The sequence below is a fragment of the Grus americana genome, chromosome 3 (assembly GCF_028858705.1).
Source record: "Grus americana isolate bGruAme1 chromosome 3, bGruAme1.mat, whole genome shotgun sequence".
Lineage (NCBI taxonomy): Eukaryota > Metazoa > Chordata > Aves > Gruiformes > Gruidae > Grus > Grus americana.
The window spans coordinates 105,924,977-105,939,702 of NC_072854.1; the positions used below are offsets into that span (position 1 = coordinate 105,924,977).

Sequence of the window (14,726 nt, forward strand, 5' to 3'; positions counted from 1 at the left end):
TTTCTATAGGCATCGTCTTGAGCTGTCATCCCACTTGGGAAACAGATCTTTCAATATCCATAGTTGAATGTCCAGCAAATGGAAATGTCATAGGCAGTAATGGAAACACGCGTTGTCCCTTATCCCAAGTGGTGAGCTTGGGCTTCCCAGGCAGAGGAGATCAGGTGTTCTCTGCGGAGGTAACTGGAGCCACAAGAAATTCCCTTTGCTCCCCAGGAATTGGGGATTGCAGCCCTTTAGCCATAAGGGTGTGTTTGCACGCGATGTTGTTTCCATGAGTAAGAAGAGATTCGCCATATGTTTAGTCTTGCTGGAGCTGGGGATGTTTTGCCTACTAATGCATCTACCACTCTCTGTGGGTTTGGTTTATTTTTGCAGGGTAAGAACTACATATTGCTTGTTTTTCTTTAATGAAGACAGCTGGTCCAACAGTAGTAGTAGCAGCAGCAAGCAACAGTGAAGTTCTGAATTTGGTAGTGATTTTTTAAAAATAAAATAATTTTTAAATTTTTAATTTTACTTCTTTAAGTAACAGCCATTGCAAAAGTTCTTAATTCCTGCAGTGTTTGCAATGCCAGCATTTTGAGGCGCCCCTGAAAATAAAACCGATTAAAATCAAAGTAAAAGCACTTTGTACCTTCAACTTTCACATTTAAATTGTTTTTTACTTGGCGCAAGGGAATGCACTAAGTCCTTCTCGGGCAGAAAAGTTCCTCGTTTCCATATTCTCTGTTTCTCTCTCCTAGACTGAGATCAGTGAAGATGACATTGAGCCCAGCTTTAAAAAGCTTTTTGGACAGCTAGCAGGAAGTGTGAGTATTTTTCTGTTAACATCTTGCTGGTAACATGAGTGAGTGGGTAAGAGAGATGCCCCCCCCGGATGGAGTTGGATTCTTGTGCTGAGTCAGATCTTGAGCATATGCATAATTGTGCATGCAAAAATCTGTGTAGTTACCCGTCTGCTTACACAACGGATTTGTGAGTGCTCTGGGCAAACAATCTCTGCTCTCTCTGAACTGCAGGCTTGACTTTTATCTCTGCAGGTCCCTAATTTTGTCCTTCGGGCAGAGCATTTGGTGCAGACACATAGGTCCCTCCGGGAGATGATGAGGGCAGGGCTGTGCCTTCTCCCCAGGTTGCCCTCGCCTGCCCAAGGGCTCGGCCAGACCCCACAGCCCGATGTGCTAACGCCTGGGAATTTGGGGTGCTCCCGGGAATGGGTGGTGGGGAGAGCTTACCACTTGTATTTCCACCCAAGGGAAAGTTGGAACACCGGGCCAACTCTCCCAAAGGAGTCAGAGGCTGCTTATGAGATGGTGTCTGCAGCTCACAGTGAAGAACTTGTTTTCCTCTTTCCTGCAGGATGCAGAGATCTCCGCCTTCGAACTGCGCAACATCTTGAATAAAGTCATGGCTAAACGTAAGTACCTTCTTCTTCTAACTGTGTCTTCAGTTGGCCACCTGCAGGTTACTGGCATGGCTGTGAGAGCACAGAGCGCAGCACTGACCTGGGCAGAGTCAAACTCCTGGGCTCTGCCCCAGACCTGTGGCTTGGCTCTCCGTATGGCCATGGCCACATGCTATCTCCGCTTCTTCAGCGGGCTGTGGAAACGCTGGGGCTGTGCCTACGCTGAAGGTGTGTTTCACAGGATATGTGCTTTGCTAGGGTGCATGTGGGCGCATTTTATCCCAGTGTGGGCTACTGGGAATTGGCTCCCAGGAAGATGGACAGATTTGATTAATGCTTGATAATAATCACGAGAAGGTGTTGCTGCTATGTCAGTATTAAACCACTCAGGATTCAAACAGTAGCCCAGCCAATGGTCTGGGGTGTCCCTGAGGAGGAGGAGAAACTTTGAAACTCTGGGCTTTTTTTTCTGTGAAGTGATTCAGAGCTTGGCTTTGCATTATTTTCCTTTCCATTAAACACTGCTTGAGAAATAAGTGTCTCTAATTTCCAAAGTGAAATCTTGGCCAGGACTGTGTTGTATGTCTGTGCACCAGCCAGTTAGCAATGGTGTGTTGCTGGTTACCAGGCTTGATTTGATGTTTTTCCCTTGCATGAAGCTACCTACCACTGACCTCCGTAGGTCAGAAGTCCACATTGTCCACTGAAGTCCACCCTTGTCTTTGCAGGCAGACAATAAGTGCAGGAAAGCTTTATCTCTGTCTCTTGCGTCTCTGGCACACCTACAAACCAGACTAACTGGGCTGTTTGCTGGGGGAAGCATCGCAGCTAACTTTCACCCTAAGCCTCTTTGCCAGGAAATCAAAGTGGGCTGCTTATTAGCATCCATTTGCCTGCTTCAGTGCTGCGTCCCTCTCGTGCAAAACAAGGACCATCTTACGACCCTTTGCCAAGAGCCTTGTAATTCTTGCTCACATGTCCTCCCACCTGAAGCTCTCCCTTACCGGCAAGTCCTGACCCCGCTGACCACACCTCTAAGTGAGCGTTGCCTCCTGCTCTTCTGGATGCAAAGGAATTGTCAGAAGTCGTAGCTTACCTCAGAGGGCGCACCTAAGCAACATCAGGCAAGAGTTTCCCATCCAGCAACATCAGGCGAGGGTTTCCCATCCAGCACTTGAGGGCTATCTGTACGCGGGTATCCTGACTGTAGCTCTACAGGCACCGTGTCCTCCAGTCTGCATCCGCGCTAGGTACTTGCCAGATCCCAAAGGCTTCAGATGATAACTGCAGAGCAGGAGGCAGCATCCCCTGCTGCGCACTGCGCTCGTCTGGCCCAGGGATACAGCTGGACACCCATTCCCAGGGGAGGATTTGGAAGCAGGCAGGGGATTGCCATCGAGTAACTAGCAGGTGTAGATCACAAACAACATACAGCACTATGCACGCATTACGTAGAAGAAAAAAAACACACGGAAATGAAAGTGTCATCTTGCCAGTTGCAAAGGAAGCCACTGATGACACAGAAGCAAATAAGGGCTGAGGTGTATACGCTGGTTACAGAGCTCATGAGCTATTTAGGAAGGTGCTGTGGTGCAGCATGCAATTGATAATCCTGTCTTTTGCTCTTTCTTTACAGGCCAAGATATTAAATCTGATGGCTTTAGTATCGAGACATGCAAAATAATGGTTGACCTGTTAGATGTATCCTTTATGGCTGTTCCTAGATGATACTCTTCTGCCTGTGCTGGAGTAGGTGAGCTGCTGCCTTTGCAGTGGCGGGTCCGTACTGATGTACTGCTGAGGCGGAGAAGCTGGTTTTACTGTGGTTCCCCTGAATAAAAATGGTAGCCCTTGCTGCTGACCATGGCACATGCATTCTCCCAGGCAGCAGGGAAAATCCATTTTCAGACAGGAGGATCTGCTTTGAAGTCTTCCCAGCTGTTGCACGTTCGGTTTAGCTGGGAACAAAGGGATGTTTGTGCTGGGAAAAGGCACCAGGCTCTCAGCAAGGTGTGGGCAGCCTTGACTGTAGTGTTTGAACATTGCATTTCTCTGCTTTGTTATCTGGCTGGAGTTCGTAGGGGCATTGTAAAGCAAATAATAGAAAATGAAGGAAACAAACACAGGAGCCGGAGGGTATGCTGGATTTAGGAGGCCCTAAGAATAAGGGCAAAGGCGTAGGATAAAGGATTCATATCTAAGTATAGTTGTGTTCAGCTTCTCTGTGCAGTGGGAGTTGAATTGCATAGTCAGAAAAAGGAAAATTACCAAAACAAAATGATGCTTTGCTATAATTTAGTGTACAATTTGGCAGTCTGTATGGACTCCTTAGTATTTTTTTTTTGGGAGCAGTGCAATGACCAGGTTCTTTTGTTAGCTGTTCGTGCAAGAACTTAAGTTGTCCAAATAGCAGGCTGGGTTGTGGCTTTTCCTGTTTATAATCCAGACTTGGGACTCATGCTCCTGTAACTGCAGGTGTTGAACCAACAATGCAGAACAAAATGGCATCACTGCGGCTGTTTTATACATGTATTGAAAAGAGAGAGCTGACAAAGGAGGAGCAGAAAGAGCTTGTGAACTGATCCCGGTTTAAGTGAATCGATCACCCTGTTGATTTAGAAAGACAAGAAATCTTGGACAACAGCTGTGTATTCAATAGGCTGAGTCCTTCAGAGAGGACTTGCATCCTTTTCTTAATTGCAATTTTTATTTTTTAAGTAAACTCACCACAGGAAGGGGAAAACCCTTCTCTCTAAAGAGATTACCTTAACTCAAAGAAGAATGATGGGAGTGGTAAACTGGGACTGAAGGAATTCCACACCCTCTGGACAAAGATTCAGAAATACCAGGTAAGATGCACCATTTTTGCTTGGAACGTGCAATCAGATGTAGAGGTGGCCACAGACTGATTTGCCTCGCACAATGTATACAGTCACGCTTCCCAAAGCAGGGACTCTCGCTTCAGCTCACGATGCGTTTATGTCCTCGGTCCCCCGGGTTTTGTCCCTTGGATTCCAGGGGTGTGACTGCTGGTCCCTCAGGCGCTGGGCTGAAGGAGCTTACCTCTCTCCCTGCCTTGCTCTCGGAGGGGTTTCTGTTGTGTTTTAACTTGCGTCCAAGTACATTTAGCTTTTGCACTTAACAGTGTGAGTTTGGTGTTGGTCTTGCCGCTTGCTTTGGTAACGATAGTGCCATTTTGCACAGTCATTCAAGGAGTTCCCTGGAGTCTTTATCCACTCTGGCTGCTGCAATAAAAAGACTTTACTTTCTAAAGCTGCTTTTAGGCAAACTCGGGGAAAAAGTACCTAGTCCTTCAGACCAACATTGCAAATGCTCCTAAGCAGTGTGCAGATGTCATTTCAAAACATTTGACTTCCAACTAAAGCCAAAACACACTCTGAATTATTAACAAGTTTTGACTTTGGTTTTTATGTTCTTCAGAAAATTTATAGGGAAATTGATGTGGATCGATCCGGTACCATGAATTCATATGAGATGAGGAGAGCGCTGGAAACTGCAGGTATTTATATTGGTCTGTCTCTTTTTAGGATTATATCAGTTTCCAGCTGGGTTTATAGATGCTCACTAGTCTCTTGTAAATCACTTGTAAGCTGAAAAATCCTGTGTTCCTGGACCTGACAAAGGCCTCCGTTGAATCTAGATGCTCAGCCTGGGCTCTTGTCTTTGTGTAGCAGCATCTTGCCATGCAGGCACACTAAAAGCATGTCAAAGGGGTGACAGGTTTGCAGTTATTTTCTGTAGTGACCACAAATGGAGAAGCACAAATAACTGCAATAATCCGGTCTCGTAATAGCACGCTGTTGTCTTTCAGTGACTCTCTCTGGGTCTATGTGGGTTTGGCATAAGCCTGTACAACTGCGATACTATGACCTAGGGAAGGAAGGTGGCTTGACCAAGGGGGGGGACCGAAGAGTCAGTTTGCTACTGCACCCACTGAAAAGCAAGTCAGAGTTATGACAGTGAGTAGGGGAGTATCACAGACTCATATGATCCCTAATTGATGTACTGATCTTCTGGGGCCATCTTAATGTCAGCGTTTGACCTCTGTGGAGCTTTCTCCTCCTGTCACCACATAAGATGTGACAGCGTTTCTTTTTGTCCCAAAGTTTAGATGCTCTTTGGAAACAGAGACCTATTTGCCCACAGGAAGCCGCTGCTTCATCTGGGGTCTCGGGGCCGAGCTTGGCAGGTGCCTCATCACCCAGGGAAGGACCATGAGCTGGAGCAATTGGCCTTGTGCCCTGGGAAAGGGGAGCACGTGCAGCAGGAACACCATGTGTGACCTAGTCACAACTTTAAATCACGCCATGTACAGAAGGGGTGGCTGGGTTTCCAAAATGGAGTAAATACTCCTAAAAGTTGAGAATTTAACCAAAACAAGCTAACTGAATTTCTGGCAGCCTGTAAGGTTGGGGTGCTTTTGTTGGTTGGAGCTTTTTGCATTTTTTTTTTTTTTCCCTTCTTTTTGAAATCCTTGACATGGTATTTTTAGGGTTCAAACTGAACTGCCAGTTACATCAAATCATTGTGGCTCGTTTTGCTGATGAAGACCTCATCATTGACTTTGATAACTTTGTCCGGTGTTTGATTCGGCTGGAAACCTTGTTCAGTGAGTACACACTTAATAACTAGACAGAATCTGTTGCTTTTGTTTTCAAGTCCAGGATAAGTTATTCAGAAAACTTTGTACTGTAACTAAGGCAACTTCAAGGCTGAGCTATAAACCCAGCAACTCAGTCTGCAGGCTGGTCTAAAGGGCTGAACCAGAGCCAGTCTTCCATGCAAACAACTAAATGTTGATTTTAAAAAAAAAAAAAAAAATCAAAATCTAAACACCTATAGGTTGAAAAATAGCATTAACATTAGGCTGAACTATTAAAAACGTTCAGTCTCATTCTTGCACATGAGCACACAATGACTTTAGAGTGGCACTTTCTGTTTTGGGGTGTAGACCATTGTCATAAATTTTAGACTGCGGGACTAAATTCCTTTTTGATGCTGAAGCACAAGGAAGAGTAAGGCCTTCCAATTAGTTCCTATATTCATCCTTGTCTGTCATCTCTCTCCTACCACAGAAATGTTTAGAAAACTGGATACTGAAAAAACTGGAACCATAGAATTGAATCTCGTTAATGTAAGTTCATTTAGCTCTAAAATGTTTGTCATTGGTGACTTTGGGGGGGTGGGTTGGGGTAGGGGGGCTAACAGTAAAGACTGCCCTGCTCTAGTCTGCCTGATTATATGTAGTCACATATAGGCTGGATTGATGTAGCTTGTGTATTTAGAAGCAGTCTTAAGATTACTGTTTTTTAAAATTACATCACATCGCATTCTCTAACAAACAGGCCAGGTTACTTGAACCTGATGCCGTTTATCACTGGCAGTAATTTTGGCTGCTAACTGTGCAGGCTGCTTCTGTGCCTCTTCTGTCAACAACAGGGTAATACGGAGGTGCAGTAGTGACTTGTGCTATTGGCTGTGTCTGCTGCTTTCTGCACCATAAGACCCTGTAGAAAGGACCAAGTTAGAAGAAAACTACCCTCCTACATGTTTGACTTGCTTATTACCTGAGCATAATTTATTTCTGGACCAAAATGAGGAATGGACAAATCATCCCCAAACTCTCCTGACTTAAATGGGATATAAATTTAAACCATTCAGGAAAGATCCTAAAATTACTTCTGTACCAACAGACTTTCTTCTTCATGCTAGAAATGGGAACATGCATACTTGCTACATGTATTTTTACTAAACTTAACTGTGGGCCATTTTCCTCTCTCTCTCTCGTTACAGTGGCTGTGCTTTACTGTCATTTGAGCTACTGCCATCAACTCAAGAGATCTCAAAAAAAGAGCAAGTTCAGAAGAAGATAATCAAGCAAACATACAAGTGCTATCCTAACATGAATGTGCCTTAACTTGTGCGTGGCAAACTTTGCACACAGCTATTAAGAAGGAAAGTGGTCTACTTCAACAACAGAAGAATTTGCAACCTCTTTTTTTTATGGTCTGACAGTTTTTATCTACTACTATATAGCCTCTGTACAAAAAAAATTCTAATTTAGTATAAATCCTCAGTGCAACTTTTGAAAATACTGCTTTGCTAATATCTTTGAATTTAAGGTATTTTATATGACTTTGGGAAGAAAGCTCAGTATAGCTTGACAGTCTGGTTTAATAAGTGTTTTTTGAATAGCTCTGTTCCATCCTGCATATCTGAAACTAGATAAGGGATAGCATTGCATATTTCTGAATATAGGTGTTTAGGTAAGATGGTGTAGGTCCCTTGTATGCTTTCTGTCAAGCCCCAGCATTATTCTGGTTAAATATTAAGCATTCAGGTAGCAAGTTTGACACACTTGACCAAACTGGAGACAAGTCTTTCCCTCATGACCCTTGATGAGCCTGTAGCAGGAGGCTGTTGGCAACCAGACTCTTCCAAGAACAAGCCCATGCTCTCAGGTGGAATCTTGATTTTCTGTATCTTATTTTCCTCTGAAGTACAAGAAGTTATTTAAATAAAAACAGAGATAAAGTTTGCCAGACCCTTATTTCTTCTGTAACTAAGCATACTTTTTCTTAGAGAGATCATCACAGCACATACACTGAGCTTTTGTTAGGAATAGAGCATGTTGCCTTTTCCTACCTAATAGGAAAACATGAGCCTGAAGGGTGAAGCATTTCCTAAATACCCTTAGGGAAAGATTTGATCCTCTCTATTAAATAGTGTGTATTATTAAATGATTATTCCTAAAGAGATAGATATAAAGGATAGTTCTAGAGGAAAGGCTTTATTTGGAAAACACTTGTACCAAGTTTTTTTCTTATGTCCCTTAGCTTTTAAGGTTAACAAAGGCTATATGCAACTAACAGATCTGGCTTAATTTTAAATGCAGAAAAACTGTCTTGAACAAATGGGGATTTAATACAGAAAGTAGGTGAATATTAGCATAACATAGAACAGCAGTATGTCTTACCGGTAATGTTTTCAGAGGGTCTAATAAAAACTTGACACTAAAATACACAGAGTTAGAGCTTAAGAGGAAACAGAAGTTTAATGGTATCACAGTCAAGTAAAAACCAAGTTGTCAAGGACTACAGAAAGTTTCTACACTTAGTTTTCAAAGTACAAAATACAATAAATACATGAGACTTTGTAAAAAGAGGAACCTAAAACTACCTTGTTACAGCACATAATATTTTGAATACATGAAATTCCTAAGATGCTACAGCATTTTTAAGAGTTATTGCTTAATGGTCATGTGGTTATCACTGTTCAGATGCACTTCTGTTTTGCTTCTTTAACAAATGTTCTGCTTCCAGCAATAGGCATTTGGGTGCTGTGCACATACTTTAATTTCTCTCATCTGGAAAAAGCCTCAGGATAAATTTGGACAAAGCCAAGTTGTCTGTTTCACAGTGATTCCTTCAATGGTAAATTGAAAAGGTCCTTGTATTTAATGCAGAAAAATGTGAAATTCTTTTCTGCCATGTTTGAAGAAATCAGAGTGGGTACTTGAACATAATGGCTTGCTTAGACCAAGGCAGCAGAACTTCATTTGCTTGTAAGCATTATTTCATCTTGTCGAATGCCCTCATCCATTTGCTAATGCATCAATCCTTCATTTGTTTTCAAAGCACATTCTTCATAGCTTTCAAATTACATTGTCATTGAAATAAGTCTCATGATATTGGAACCACCACAAAATGATTTTTTTTTGTAAGTCATCCATGATTAGTACTTCAAGAATCTGGCTTCTGTACTATTTCATGCCAAGCTTCTTTGTCTAGGTTTAATCCTTGGATACAGCTGAGGGTAAAACAGAAATGAGATTTAAAATTTTAATGCTTTAAAAGGTTACTTTAAAAAAAAAAAGGAAAGAAAAACCTCTTTGGTGCTACAATTCTAATGTAATTTCTAGTAGCAAAAGCATGGTTATAAGAAAAACACCCAGAGCACTAACAAAAATTTAGCATTCTTAGGCAAGCTTAAAAAATACTAGCCATGTCAGTACAAAAGGAAGCCATTGCACATGATTCAGCACCTTCAGCTCTACCCAGATGGGTGGGCTAGGAAAAGCATGTGGCTTTGTAAGCGAAGAGACTTTTGTGTTCAGTGAACTATAGGATTTTCCCGTTTTACAAATGGTAATAGAGAGGTAGTAAAGTCTGTTTTGCTTTCTCTCTCAATGCCTATCAGCCTTTACATATCCATAGCTTTGGGCAAGCTGGAAACATCTGGCTGCATACAGCCCACAGAACTGTAGGAGCTGTGCTTTAGTTAGTGGGTAGTAGGTGGCCAGTTATATTCATTTAACTGCCTGGCAGTACGTCAGTAGCTGCCACCCTGCGGCCCTTGAGCTCTGCGCTATTCGCTCAGGCTATGCACAGGGAGGTACAGAGACCCCCCCCTCAGCTGCAGGGTGACGATTGATGGGACACAGCTCAACACAGCAGTGCCAAGATGCTTGGGAAGCTCTTGGCTCCCACTTGCAAAGGGCTTTGGGAACAACTACTGTTCTGCAAAGCATGGCTACTCGCATATAAAAATAGAAGGATACACGTCATACAACTAGGAAAGATGAATCCTCCATGCTCTAAAAGGCAATGCATATCTACGTTACATCCTAGTTGGGTTGTTTTTTTTTTTCAGCTAAAGTTCTCCTTAAAGATGCCCTCCTCTCTCTTCAACCAGACTCTGGCTTTCTTCTTTTTCATAGTCAGCTAAGGATTAAGAGAAGACCAACAACTTCGCCCACAAGATTTGTCGCAGCCTGCTATGATTTCACCACTATCAGAGATGAAGTCAGTCAGACAGTCACAGTAGCAAAACACCTGATAATACCAAATGAAATCTTTTGAACACTAAGTAGTCAGTATTTTGACAGTATTATCTGCATTCAGTTTTAGAGCTCTCACACAGCTTAGGCAGCTAATGAGTCACTAAGAAGGGTAGTGTACCGATGCAGATAATTTCATCCTTGTTTTTATTCAGTGCACCTAACCGCAAAAGGCTAAAGCAGCTGTGATAAAAATATGACTTAATATAAGAATATATTAAACTACCAAACATTTTCCTCTGTGCTGAACATCTTAGCCTAGATTTCAACTGCTATATTAAGAGTCCAGCAATTGCTTTTGAGAATAACCACAGAATACTTTGGTAGCAGTACTAGAACAGCTGAACAGACACAAGAGTGGAAGCAGTTAACACTGGGCTTGGGAAGTTTTCCCCAAAGGTTGTGTTCAGATTGTGTTGTGCTTAGAAGGATGAGTCGCAGTCTGTGTGGCCTTGTGCTTTTTATTACAGAAGCACAGATGTTCCTCATGTTCTTATATACCTGTGCTCAGGCTGACTGTGCAAACTTATGAAGGAACAGCACAATTCACCCTGGGGCAGGAAAGAAGAAAAAAAAAGCTGCCTTTTCTGACCTTACCGTGCAGGGCTGATGGCTGCTCTCAATTTAGAAATTGTTACGTTCAGAGAGGAAAAAACTGAGCAGAAGTACTATGTCAGGGAGAATTTTACAGTACATTGTGGGTAGACCTGAAAGTGACACAGATATGACAACTGATTTTGCATTAGGTATAGTTGCTCTGCAAAATCTGACCAGTTTAAGAGTAAGGATTATCTGCATGAGGAAGGAGGTTCAGCCTCTTTCAAGCATCATAGATCAATCAGCTAAAATTCACAGTGGTTAATCTTTAGCATTAGAGGCAGAACCTCTTATCTCCAGCAGCAGGGCAACTGGATGTGTAGAAAAAAAGCTTAGTGGAATTTCTATACCGGACGGACACACATATAATTTTCTAGCAACTCAGTCATGAGGAGAAATATGGGGACATCACTGAAAGTATTATTTGTACACAGTTGTTTTTAATAAAAGAGGTAGTATACAGAAGGTGATGATGAAAGGAGAGGCCATTCATTTAAGGCCTTTGACATATGGTTAAATATTAGTTAAAGAGCACAGGAGAAAACAAAGATCTTCCTTTATGTGGCAACATGATCTCTTTTTCAACACTAGGGAAAGAAAATATAGCCATAGACTTTTGCAGTGTGTGTCTTAAAACTCTCTGTGAAACCATCGCAGATCACAAGGTGCACTGTGTACACCCAGACAAAGAAGGACTCGTGACTCATTCTTCATACAAGTTTCAGTTCTTAAGGCCCTTTGTGCCAGTATATCACTTTCTAAAAGAGGGGAAGCCCAGTTCTGTTCACATGCTCAGCAAAACCTTATGCACACGTCATGTTCAGATAAAAGGTGAGACCAGGTTAGTATTAGAACCTGCCATGTATAGCAGCATGGTGATACATGTTGTTCTTTTATGCACTCATTAATATAATCTGTGTTCCTTATCTAAATTGAGGTTGTTAACCCACTCTGCCAAGGTATTCAACTCCCCAAATGAATAAATGGAGAACGTTAACTCCTTCCTCTTGACTTTTGAAATCGCACCTAACCTAGATTCATGAGAATAATGCTTTGTGTACTCCACACAGGGGAAATATCAAGGACTCACCCCTAGCAGGTTGCGGGGAACATAGCCTTCCTTGTCATTCAGCCGTGCCCACCACCACTCAATTTCATCTTCATCTTCCCGGCGCAGGATTGTCATGCAGTCTCCCTCTTTCATTGAGAGCTCATCGTCATTCTGAGCCTCATAATCCCAGAGTCCATAAATCACTCCTTTGTTCATTATCCCCATTTTCTCCTGGACTCCTGCAACATTAAAACCAGAGTAGCTTAATAAAAAAGTTAAAAAATAAAAAAATTTAAAAAAGACAACAGTTGGAAAGATTGCTGTACTCTTACTAGAGAGCAGTCCAGGGGAAAAAAAAAAAAAAAAACAACCCACCAACCTCCCTCAATTCTTATCACACTTAGCACCTTGTTGTGATCCGCCTCCTGAAGGTCAGTCCTGGAACAGGTGGCACTGTGAAGTTAGCCCTTGCACACGGCAGACAGATTCCTGCCTTACACGTGTTCAAAAAGTACAAGGTAAATGGGGAGAGGAGCACTGATTGATAAAGGGTTTTATTTTTGTGCTAGCATTCACACTTCCAACACCTAAATGATGAGCAAGAAACACTTGTTTGTACTCTTAGTTCATCAGTAATTTCTTTCTGTCAAAGGGAGATAGCAATACTGGCTTATGTTGACCACCATTGTCATTTATATGCTAGAGGTGTCATTTGCCACCTGTGTCACTTCATTTCAGAATTTTAGAACAAGTTGCATCTCAGACCTATACGTGAAAGATTTGTCTCCTGCCTGCCAGCTGCTTTTGGTTTATTCAAACATTTTTATCTCAGCAGTTCTTTACTTCTGCCACTATTTTAATTACTTTTGAACACTGACTTCAGAAACACAATTCTGTTAAATTGCTTCTGGACCAAGATGGTTTGGAGTACGTGCATATGCCTTACAGATGTTATTTAGAACTTGCTCATTTTAGAGCCATAGCCAAAGATGAAATACTATTCTTTCTGTACACATTCCTCAGCTTCTAAGCAGCAAACCAGAAAAGGTATCTTAATCAACTGTTATAAAAACTTTCTCTTAGGTAATTATTCCATTTTAAAATATTGAATCCTACTGAGGTTTCTGTTTAGTTTTGGTATTGCCAGGAGCAAAGACTACATTGCACATCATATTGCAAAACTTGTCCTTTCCCTTTCCATCTCTTACCTGTTACAACCTATTGTATAGGGTTCTTACCTATGTCTGCTAAAGGAAGCATCTGCTCAAATCAAGTTCTTTATTTCTGCATACCAGCTCATCATGTAAAATTAAATTACTTCCACTGCATGCTTAATTCTGCTCTGAGAAACTCTTCCCTTGCTCTGCCTTTGGTATAATTAAAGGTTTGGCAAACGCCGTGCTCTGCACCCATGTGGAAGGTAAGACTGAGCACTGAACATCAAAACAGACAAAGAGAAAATTCACGCAACGGATCCAGTCCTCTAAAAAAAAAAAGTCTTAACAGTCACACCAGCGTAGCAGCGCAAACATGCTCTTGGAGACAGCACAGGCATTAAATCTTAGAAAGTGAAAAATGACACAATGAAGCAGCATCAGACTCATCATTTAATCAATGCTAAAGGACTAGCGGTTTTATTTGAACCTGCCTGTACTTGCTGTATTCAGTATTGTGCATCATTTACAAGAAAAAGGGATTAGGTGAATCAATGAAATACACGAAGGTTTCTCACCTTACAGATGAGTTTAGAGGGCTAGGATTTACTGCAGTATCTGTTCCGGAAACAGACACACGCACATCCCCAGATTTCTTTTACAGAAATAAACAGATTTAGCCAGTGAATTAATTTCTTACTATACCTATAGGCAATCAGAAACAGTCTTAGCAATAGGATTAATTCCTAATGGAACAATATGGAAATTTGATGGCTGAACAGCCAAAGTATCAAGAGATACCTTAGTTTCAAAGCTGGCAATAAGCCAAAGTCTTACTTTTCAATGGGTCCTGAAAGGAGTGTCTCTCATAACACATTAAAAAAATCCCAAACCCAAAATAAAACAAAGCATTAAGTGAGATTACCAGATGGTGGGTCCAAAAAAACCCGCCCAAACAACAACAAAAAAACAAAGTATTTCTTCATGCTGTATAGAATAAAGCCACGGATCCTCCTCCCCATAGGGCCTTGTGGGCTGTTTACCCAAATTTAAGAATTAGACGAATTCTTGAAAGAAATCTTTCAAGACCTATTCAACACAAAAATACCATCTCTTAACTCATATCAGAGTTAAAACCAGTAAGAAATATTGGACAAGTATTATTATTTTTAATATAGTCCTACAGACTTCCTTGGGCATTTGCTGTTGATGACCATCATTGGAGTCTGGATACAAAACTAAATGGAATTTTGCTTAGTCCACAGATTTCAATGCTAAATAGGCTCCCCTCCCTTCGTAGGGAAAACTATACATTTGGCACCAAGAGATACAGTTTTCAAGCTTAGCGAGGATAGCTGGACAGGCTGTTTTGAAATATGCCGGCTGAGCAGCTTATAGAAACTCAGATCTCATATGTTCCATGAAAACAGAGAGGCCGTATTACAGCTTTTTACGCAGCATTACATTGCTATTACTCTAACCTCTTACAGATAGGTGACACTCCAGCTGGTAAGTGCCTAGAGGACAAGAACTACATACAAAACGTACAGAAAAGTAATTAAAAACCTCATTGACTACTACTCATCACACCCTAGCAGGTATTCATCTTCTCCATTAAAAGATAGTTTCCCTGTCGTCTAACTATTTGAATAAAAT

General features: G+C 41.7%; 2 protein-coding genes across 3 annotated transcripts in view; one reads left to right on the top strand and one right to left on the bottom strand.

Annotated features, from left to right (window-relative positions):
- Positions 1-7,966, top strand: part of LOC129204225 (calpain-2 catalytic subunit) — a 28,060-nt gene extending 20,094 nt beyond the window's left edge. Inside the window, exons 13-20 of the mRNA XM_054819770.1 lie at positions 747-812; positions 1,363-1,420; positions 3,045-3,109; positions 4,189-4,257; positions 4,850-4,928; positions 5,922-6,038; positions 6,505-6,563; positions 7,223-7,966. Of these exons, the coding sequence (XP_054675745.1) occupies positions 747-812; positions 1,363-1,420; positions 3,045-3,109; positions 4,189-4,257; positions 4,850-4,928; positions 5,922-6,038; positions 6,505-6,563; positions 7,223-7,246 (537 nt within the window). The 3' untranslated portion in view covers positions 7,247-7,966. The remainder of the gene's footprint in view (positions 1-746; positions 813-1,362; positions 1,421-3,044; positions 3,110-4,188; positions 4,258-4,849; positions 4,929-5,921; positions 6,039-6,504; positions 6,564-7,222) is intronic.
- Positions 7,967-8,457: 491 nt separating this feature from the next.
- TP53BP2 (tumor protein p53 binding protein 2) overlaps positions 8,458-14,726 on the bottom strand; it is a 49,667-nt gene continuing 43,398 nt past the window's right edge. For both annotated transcript variants that reach the window (XM_054819768.1, XM_054819769.1), the window contains exons 17-18: positions 11,956-12,155; positions 8,458-9,238 (exon numbers count right to left, since the gene is read on the bottom strand). In XM_054819768.1, the coding sequence (XP_054675743.1) occupies positions 9,197-9,238; positions 11,956-12,155 (242 nt within the window). In that variant the 3' untranslated portion in view covers positions 8,458-9,196. The remainder of the gene's footprint in view (positions 9,239-11,955; positions 12,156-14,726) is intronic.